General features: G+C 39.0%; 1 protein-coding gene across 2 annotated transcripts in view; it reads right to left on the bottom strand.

The window, feature by feature from the left end:
• The window catches only part of snap25a (synaptosome associated protein 25a), a 35,594-nt gene that overhangs the window by 6,659 nt on the left and 18,919 nt on the right, over nucleotides 1-10,016 (bottom strand). Inside the window, exons 3-5 of one of the 2 annotated variants that reach the window (XM_020616960.1) lie at nucleotides 8,444-8,485; nucleotides 4,765-4,813; nucleotides 1,984-2,101 (exon numbers count right to left, since the gene is read on the bottom strand). In XM_020616960.1, the coding sequence (XP_020472616.1) occupies nucleotides 1,984-2,101; nucleotides 4,765-4,813; nucleotides 8,444-8,485 (209 nt within the window). Of the gene's footprint in view, nucleotides 1-1,657; nucleotides 1,776-1,983; nucleotides 2,102-4,764; nucleotides 4,814-8,443; nucleotides 8,486-10,016 lie in introns of both variants that reach the window. The other variant, XM_020616959.1, reaches the window with a different exon arrangement.

Genomic DNA, 10,016 nt, shown 5'->3' on the forward strand with positions numbered 1-10,016 from the left:
GGGGTGGGGGGTGGGGGGGCAAAAACGTCTCGTTGCCTGCAAAAAGGTGAGGATCTACTGGATGTTAAAGCGGTGTGGTAGTGGTAGAAATCATGCAGATGAGGAGAAGTGCCAAACAGTCCTGGACCAGGCTGACCAAAGACATTTTGGGACCAAGAGCACTGAATTTCCACCTGAAAGTCAAGACATAAAATGGTCTAAGTGCCAAAATGCTTTGGCGAGCCCAGCCATGCTCTATTAGTTGAATTAGGTGGCTTTCCAGCTGGGAAGTCCAACAGCACCAGTGATATCACTGTAGAAGTCCTCTCCTCCCATCACTTTGAATGAATAATTTCTCTTCAGAAGAAATTCTTACAAATGTTACAAGAGAACTTCTACAATGGCTCCACCTGCAGGTATTTGACTCCCATTATAAAGGTGTTTGGAGAAGGGGAAGCTTAGAAAATAGGGCACTTGGTAGAAGGATATTAAGAAAGGCACTTATTGATGAGCCGTGGCCTTGGCTGAGTGGAGGAGAGCTTATGTGAAGGACTGGATGTTTTGAGATTGGCTTCATAGACTTTGGGTCTCATCAGTTTATTTGCACATCTGGTTCAACTGCACAGTTGTGAGGCTATGAAGTCCGGCATACTGTACTGTATGTCTGGAGACCAAGCCAGTGGAGAACAACCATAGGCTGTGGCATGAGTGAACTGTTATACAGTATGTCTGTGCATACTGTCTGAATTTGGATTAAAGTCAAACTGAAATTAAAATCCGTTTTTGTTGAGAAAGCAAAACCACCAAAGAAAAGTTTAATTTATCTTTCTGCTGTGAGAGCGCTCACTACATTAGTGTTAGTACATGAATGTTTGGTACCAAGTGACATTTTCACTACTGATAATTGGATTGCCGCGATATCTGTTTGAACAGACACTAAAATGGTTTGTTATATGACTTCAATTACCTGAGTCACACAGTCAGTCAGCTCGAGAATGGCACTGTTACCCGTTCTTTAGTCTCATCTGTGAACTGAGCACTCCCTACTGTCTGTTAATGTGACTCTATACATGAGTTATGCCGTATGTTGCTCCGTGTTGTGTCGAATCAAAGTGACGTATAGACAACTCGTTGCTGTGAGTTGTGACATTCTGGCCATTAGCCATAAAGAAAGTCAGCTAATGCTAGCTAGATCGCCTCCTTCCTATAATGTGTGATGAACACAGAAGTGGATGTGTGGGAGCTGCCAAGGATCAGCAGGCGCTGAAATTATGCAAACAAAGACAACATCTTGTTAGCCCTGCATCTCAGTCAAGCGCTGCCACTAAGAAACCTGAAGCGCAGATGCTGTTTCCATAAGCATGTCCAGAAACTGTTTTATCCTCTTTATCCTCCACCATCATTGCAGTTTTTCCTCAAATGAAAAGTGAAGAGAATTCAAATTTCAGTTTGACTTTAACTGTGTGTGTGGGAGGAAGTATTTAAAGCCCTCCTGTGACCACCTTGTGTGGATGTGAAAGGTGTAGAGTTGGTGTTTATTTGGAGCTGGAGCAGAGCGGACTATTGGCTGATGACGATCAGGATGTCACTTCTACCTCTGTTGTTTTTTTTTTTTGATTTCTCAGATATTTATTCTTGTTTTTGAAGGCAGGCAGGCAGGCAGGCAAGCAGCACCTACTTGTTACATGGACAGGAGCAAAGACCACAGAATTTCCCTAGATCGTTCAAATTCTTTTCTGCATCCTTCATGTCCTTATTGATTTGGTCCATTCCCTCCTCGATGCGCTCCAGTTGCTCTGATTAAACATAAGTCATTTATCCCCCACAGAACGAAGCACGAGAAGAGAGAGGGAGAGGAAGAGAGAGAAAGAGAGAGGACAAATGAGAGAAGACAACAACTTCAGACACTCACTGTGACAAAATAAAACCAAAAAAAAAAAAAGAGGAAGAACTGGACGCCACCACATATGTAAGAAACCTTCTGGGCATGTCGTCAGTACCTACTTGTTACATGGACATATGAAAAGCCCACAGCATTTCCCTAAATCTTTTAAATTTTTCTCGGCTTCCTTCATGTCTTGGTTGATATGGTTCATGCCATCTTCAACACGATCGAGTTGCTCTGGTCAGGACAAAGGGATGACAGTAGTGGAATGAATTTCATTGACAGAAATATGAGTTATGATGAGCAGTAACTGAGTCATGTGTGTGCTCTGGTATGCATGTGAACACGTGTTGTTCAGCGTGACAGATTAAGAATGAACAAAGTTTTTACCAAGTGGGATAAAATACAATTACTACATCCCTTTCTGAATTTCGGGGGCCTGAAAATGGTATTAAAAGCACAAAAATATATTCAGAAATTTCAGTGAATATAATTTGAAAACCATTTTTCAGTTGAAAATTTAAATCTTTGAACATTCATGTCAGAGAAATAGTTCAACTATTCCTCATAACACATACTAAATGTCAAAGTGCAGTTCAAATCATTGCAAGTGTTTTTAGATGAAATGTTTTTCTGTTTCACCAGACCAAAGCAAAGAACTCCGTGGTGACCGCACTGTGCATTGACCTTACAGGTCTTTCTCTCCTACTTGTGGTTCCTGGTCTATAATCAGATCATAAGAATTAGAAGGAGAGCACAAAATCCTGGTTGGCTAATGTTTAAAAAAATGACAACACCAATATACAAGCAGCTTTACTTGTTGTGTAACATAACACCTGCTTTTGTTGGACTTAGCAGCCACTGCATGAACCATAACAGTTACTGGAATTTTTCAAGCAGTAATGAAACACAGCTATGACTGGCTACATAACTCCTGTGGGCTGGGGCTCAAGACAAGAGCACGGTGGATCTCCCTGTTATTAAGTAGTGAGAGTGTGGAATTTCATTAATACTGAGCACCATTCAGGCAGTGCATCTGGATTTCGCTGTATCTTAACTTATTGGTCCCTTTAATAAGCTGCTAAAATGACTTTCTAATAATATTTTGGGTTATTTACATTGTTAAACTTTGCTGTTGTAATGGAGTTATGTACTTATGTAACTAAAAACTGGGTCTGGAATAGCATAATGTTCAAGGTAACTAAAAGGATTTTAGGTATGGCTGGACTGGGGTTTGTGAGCACCAGGGCCTTTGTCATGCTGATATGGTGGATGATGGGTTGGTGACTGCTCCACAGCACAAAGAATTTCCATCCTGATTGTGAATAAAGGAAATACAGTGTGAAAGGGTGAGGCACAGTTAAATATGGAGCGGACTGAGAAACTAGTTTTTTCCCCCCACATTTGTAAAGTCCCTGGTTGGCATGCATTTATGTAAATATATTCAACCTAGAAAGGATCTATGTTGAAGTAGAGTGAACCTTCTGCACTCATAAAGAGGCACTGTTTAGAAAGAATGGTCAGTGTCTAAAAGTTTAATATTGAATTTCACCTGCAGCAAACCTCTACAACCTTTAATAACTGTCTCCAGTATCAGATGCTACAGCACTACAGGCTTTCTGCCTGCAAAAAGTCAATAACACAGGGCCAGAGGTCAGCTCCTGCATGTCCACTCAGTCGTTGCAATTGGTTTTGGAGATCTGATTCTGTGGGTGCAGAATAGCACTGGAGACACTAGGGATGTGTGGATAAATGGATCCTCTCAGTGGAAGGACAGAGCCTTCATCCCCCTGAGTGAACAACACTGGTGGTGAAATTAAGGCTCTTTTACAGCACTGGTGAAGTGGTGTACATGCCTTCTAGCCAATGGGAGAGCTGAGTCCTCCCTGGAAGGGAAGAAGTTTTAGACTGAATGACGTACTATAAACAATGTTTTTTTATTATTATTATTATGGCTTGCTCATTAACAAGCAGCATTTAACCAGGGATTGTACAAATGAGTTAATGGGTTGATAAAGAAGTGGTTGAATATTTTGTCTTTACCAGCTAAATCGATCGTTTTTTCTTATACACCTTCTGCATTTCGCCACCTCCGCACTGGAAGCAGGGTGCGAGGATCAGTTCAGACGTTCTTAGACCTGTCTGTACATTTACGATTCCAGTATTATTTACAGAAAAGACATTTTGGCCAAATTGTAATAGATTGTGACCTTTAACCAGAGCCACATTATAGGGCATATTTATACAGTGGTGGTATTTTTGCTGGCTGACTTAGGTTCATTAGCTGCAAATGATGTAGTATAATGGCACTGAATTTGAGGTTGGCAAGTCTGCAGTTCCATAGCTGCCATTTAATCGTTTCAACATCCTGCCATAGAGACAAGCACATTAACCCAACTGGATTAAGGACAAGAAATAATTTATCTTGATGTAGAGCTGTAGAGTTTTGGCATCGCAGCGGCTATGATTAAACACTTCTGTTAATGATTTGGCACTTTCAAGATTTCCTGTTGTGTCTTTGTTAGCTAATGAAAATAAAAAAAGCTGCTGGTAAATCAAAAAAATAACCCTAAAAGAATGTTAGCCAAAGGGAGTAAAGGTTAAAGAAAGCGGAAGGAAGATTCCCCAGAGATAAACTGGCACTCAAAACCAGTCAAGAAATTAATGCTTAAAACAAATAAACAAAAATGAAAGAAAGAAAGAAAGAAGTGCATTTAAATGAAACAATCCATCCATTCACAAGTGATTTGATTCTATAAACATAACACAAACTTTGCCATCTTAAAAATAATACTGGCAGTTACCAAATGCAGAAATATTATACCAGCTTTGTTAAATGTGACTAGCGTAGTTATTAATAACTATGTATTGTCACTAAAGTCTCCACTTTGCAGACTTACCTCCCTGCTCATCCAGCATAACCAAAGTCCTGATACCAGCATCTTTGCTCTACTCCCCAAGGCCAGGCAGGTAGAAAGGAGGGGTAAGAGTGGGAGGAAAAAATCAAATGAAATATAGGTCAGTCATGAAGCTACAACAGCTTAGGGAATAAGTGGCTGCGGAATATAATGCACTGTCATCACCCATTTCAATTTCACACACTCCTTTTTAACCTTTCACCACAAAAACTTTGTGTCCAGAGTTAGAAAACGACACTCAATTCTAGAATTCTAGAATGGTAGGTGCCATTTTTGTTTTGCTGAGAGGCAGACTAGCTGTTGTTCCTTGCTTCTACATTTTATACTATACTGACCTCTCCTGGTTCTAATTTCATATTTAGAATCCGAATCTGAATCAGTTTTATTTGGCCAGGTGTGTTGAACACACAAGGAATTTGACTCCGGTACAGCAGCTCTCAGTGTGTATGTATAATGTTCTTCCATAAGGCAATAAATAACATCAGTATCCAAATAGGAAAACAACACACAAAAAGTAAAGTTATAGAAAATGATAAATTTGGAACATGGAGATCCAGATGTTGGCACCTACAGTACGATAGCTTATAGATGTGTCACATTCTCTACAAGATAAAGGACCACCGTGTTCTTGAACAGTGCCAAACAGTGACTCATTTGGCATCACGCCATCCATCTGTTAATGTCCCCATCCTCCTGGAGATACAAATTAGAATATGTACCCTCTCAAAATCAGCATGTGTGTTATTGATTAGAAGTTGCAAAGGTTATTTGGCTATTACATCAAAGCAGGAAATGTGGAAATGGTCCCCAGGAGATTAACAATAATACCAATGAGAGAATGACAGCTAGGAGAGTTGTCATTAAAGTGAGGACCATGTCAATTTCCTTGTACAAATGATACAATTAAAAACACAGCGTTCTAACACCCTGTCTGTGTGAGAGTCAGCAGCTGTTAGACCTTTGGACAGTGCATTACTTTTCCTTGTAACCTGCAGTTAAGACCATTTTCCCCCAAATTCAAAATGTCTGCTTTCCTGCAGCTTTCAGAGTGTGATTTGAATTCATCCCCGACTGTGAAATGTCTGAACAGCTGAGCCACCATGAGCATTCAACAGTAAAGCTATTAGTCACTGACAGGCTGGATTGGTTACAAGTTTTGATGCTGGTAGAAAGAGTGCTAGGAGGTGGACAGTGACACTCGATTATACCAAATTCTTCTTCCTCTCTGCCTCTTAGAAATGCAGCATGGGGGTGCTAAGATGCAGCACCTGGCAAGGCTTGATAGCATACTGTAAATAAGATTATAGTGTGTTGGTGTACACACACACATCTCCCCTGCCTCCTCAGCAGTTTGAGACATGTTTGAGGCGCGAGAGGAGAGCCATAAGGAAACTCTGGTATATAAATTATGCTACAATTCAGCAAGTCTCCATTCAAGAGAAATTCCAAAGTAGTTCCTCGGGGAAACTCTTGGGAGTAATCAGCCATGATCCTATAGCCCTGGAGTTAGTTCACTGCATCTTGCTTATTCAATTCCAATTGAGAGATTAAGACATTTTGGCAGAAGAGTGGCAAATTTTCCAGATGTTCTTGTACCTCAAGGGATGTGTGTTTGCTTTCATAGGACACCAGTGTTCCAGATTTAGGGTTTCAGGAGCTGCATTGCAAATGATTTCTCAAGAGGGTAAATCTAGAAAATGATTTCATTTTGTACCTTTAGATGGAGACAAATATCCTATTTTTCTTATATGTAATAATCCTTGCTTGCAGAATGGCCAAAGTTAGCACAAGCTGACGTTTTCCTCTCACTAAATGATTTCACTTTGAACTTTTAAACACAGGTGAAAATAACCATGTAGGACCTAAGCAAGTGCTTCCAGCTTAAACCTTTGAGGTGAAAACAAAAGGTAATCTTAGGGTGTGTGCTGTTTAAAAAAAAAACAGAATGTTAGTCACATTTTTATTAACTAATATTTGTTCAAAAATTCTAAATAAAGAGCATAATATCTGGTTGGTTATTTAGGGGGTTTGTTGAGATATTGCTGGGTCTTGTTCACCAACCGTTCTTAAAAATAAATTTCTTCTTAAAACAAATTTCTTCCATGCTTCATCCATTTTCTCACATGGTATTTTCAGTAGTGTCTGACTGTCGCTGTCTCTATTCGCTGAGATTTTTTTCTAATAAGGGATTTATTTATTGCTCCTCTCGTCTGCGTCTCCTTCACTCCTTCCCTGGTTAAATTACAGTCACAGGGTGGAGCTGTGTGGTGAGCTATGCCAACTGATGATCAGTATGACCTTGAGATCTCTGTGACATCAGCTCTTTTCCTGTAACGTGTTATTTACTCCACCACTCTGCTGACTCATGGTTCATCCTGTCCTGCCTGACATGACTAACAAACTCAAGCACTTAGAACAGAACAATACTGTAATGTTAAACTTAATTTTGAATTTTAGTCATTTTTTGTTCAGATAAACCATCGGGATGTGTGTTAATTACTGACATTTACAAGGCACTGTTGGGTAGATTTAAAAAAAACCTTTTGAACAGAGTCAGATTAGCCATTTTTCCCACTTCTAGTCTTTATGCTAAGCCAAGTTAATGGTCTAGATAACAGTTCCACTTGATTATATCTCAGGCAAGAGGCTAGAATCAATGCTCCCAACTAACTCTGGGCAAGAAAGTGGATAGGTGCATTTCCCAGATACAGAGTAGAGTGTTAGAGGTGCCCTTTCTTGTCCACCAAGTCTGTCACTGACTTGTCATTGGATTGTTCACTTTCCTTTTGCTCAGCCCTGATCCAAGAAGACATTACATCTTATTCTTGCCAGATCATGGAGACCAACTGATTGACATATAACCACTTCTTACAGATTTACTGTAGCACAAATATGTATCCAGAGACAACAAGGAGCTTCTTACAGTCACTGCTGTACCAGTACAAGACACATTCAGTTCTAGTCCTCTGAGACAACCTACTGTCTTCCTCGGCTTAATATGTGTTTGCTACAATGCTGTGCTCTTCTCCTCTATTAAGCAGTTATTGAGAACTGTTGTAGTGCTCTTTGTTAGTCATGGACAATAATGTGGGCATTGTGTAAAGAATCTGTGTTTACTCATTTGTGTAATTCTGGCACCCTGTGACACAGTGTAAGGTATACTGTTTAGAAAAATGTAATTACTTTGCAACTAATGAATTAAACTAGCAATATGCACTAGGAACATTTGTTTTAACTTTATGTTAAGCCTGTGTGGGATTTGTGGGAGTCACTGCAGAAACTGTTTAAATTAAAATTTCAAAGAGATTAACAAAATTACAAGATGGGAACACAATTAAATAGCCAATATCTATAATACTGAAGCTACTAAAATAGTAAGAACTTAATAGTGTGCTGCAACGTGGCTCTTTTCAGCAGTTAATTCCCTGACTATGAGACTGCAGTAAATTCTTTCTTCTAGAGCGTATATCACCTCGTCCTGGATACAGAGAGTTCTTTCCCAAAGTATATCCAAGATATGATGGTCTTGTAATATCAGTTCATTAATTTTATATTCTCACTGTGTCATAATTTGTCTCAGATTCTATTAACATAATCATAAGCTGTAAATTAAACTTTAACACCAACGAGGAGCCATATTCCAGAATGTTACTTCTCTCACCTCTTCCACCAGCTGCAGCATACGACGAGTGCTCTCCAGTGACTGGGGAGGAAGAAAAGATATGATCAGGTTCCATTTGACATTAATGGACTAAATCAAACAGCTACAGTCATTTTTATAAGTACTGTATGGCACAAAATGTCTATAGTGTAGAGCAAATAAAGGTGCACACTCACATGCCTATGTATGTTCACTGAATTGAGTATAAGTCAGCAAGTTTTATGTCAAAGTGGGGTCGGTTTGAACAATCAGCATGACAAAAAATAAATACATTTCTGATGTTTACTTACATGAAATCATACAGACAGACAGACTGTGTATGTTCAGTACACAGTCAGTCAGCCTGACATCTTGATGGGACATTTGTGAGCAGCAGAAACAGTCTGATTCTTAAGAAATTTATTTTCACACTAGCAACTGAATCAACTGAATGATCAGTTGAATGCTTAATGTACATGATTTGAATTGGGGATCAAACCTGAAGTGAGATCTAGTAACTGACCAGTGAATGTAAACTGTTCTGATGCCACCATTTTGTGCACGCCCTATGTTCATGTATGCATGTGTCAGTGCTTAATATTCTGCTCAGCTGTGCCAGTTTGAGTCATATGTGAAGCTGGAGGGCTGTGGGTTGATCTGCTCCGGGTCATGACTAAAACTTCTTCTCTTTCTGTCTCTCTCATTTTGATGGTATGAGGAGACACACAAACAATCACACACATTCTAAAAGGTTGTGGCATACTCCTACACATGAACACGGATGCACTTGCACAGTTATATACATTCATGTGTTGTGCATTCACATGTATTACCATGTGTTGTTGTAAAAAGTCACAAGTTCAGATGCAGGTGCACTCGTTTATCACCTGTGCACATATGTACAGACAATAACAGGGGGCTGTATAATATCTATTATTACAGAGGACTAAAGAACCGCTTTTGCAAGTGGTTTAAAATCATTTTGAAGTTATAGTATAACATATCGTTCAAAAAAGAGAATGCTGTTAAAACTGAGGTTTTTATTAAAATACATTTTAGATTCAGAAATATTGATTCCTATAGTTTTTGCTAAAAAACAGTTAATATAGCTATTATATGCAAAATAGTATATTTATCTTCCAAATTCTTAGTATGAATTTGCAGTTTTTTAAAATTTTAGGATCTGTCCCTCTAATGTACATGTCCTTGTTATGTCTATGCATATCACTGTACTCAGGTCAGGTCTCTGTGTGACTATGTGTGTGTAAACGTGGGCATGAGTTGATTTGATTTGATTTATTCTTTCAAGCATGTAAAGACAGTTGATATGTCAACACACATAATTTCACACATATCCACAAATGCTAATCCAATATCAATTTGCTTATACCTAGTACATGCTTGAATGGAGTAGGAAGAAGTCAGACTTATCCAGTCCTACCCCATGACATCATCTTACCATCATTGGTTTGCAAGCAGTATCTCTACATAGATAATTCTCTTCTACACCACACAAGTAATATACTAAAAAAATTATAACAAGTGTTAACATTCATACACCACACCCACAATGTTCCATCTAATTAATCATTAA

The sequence above is a fragment of the Monopterus albus genome, unplaced genomic scaffold, assembly GCF_001952655.1.
Source record: "Monopterus albus unplaced genomic scaffold, M_albus_1.0 scaffold182.1, whole genome shotgun sequence".
NCBI classification, from domain to species: Eukaryota; Metazoa; Chordata; class Actinopteri; order Synbranchiformes; family Synbranchidae; genus Monopterus; species Monopterus albus.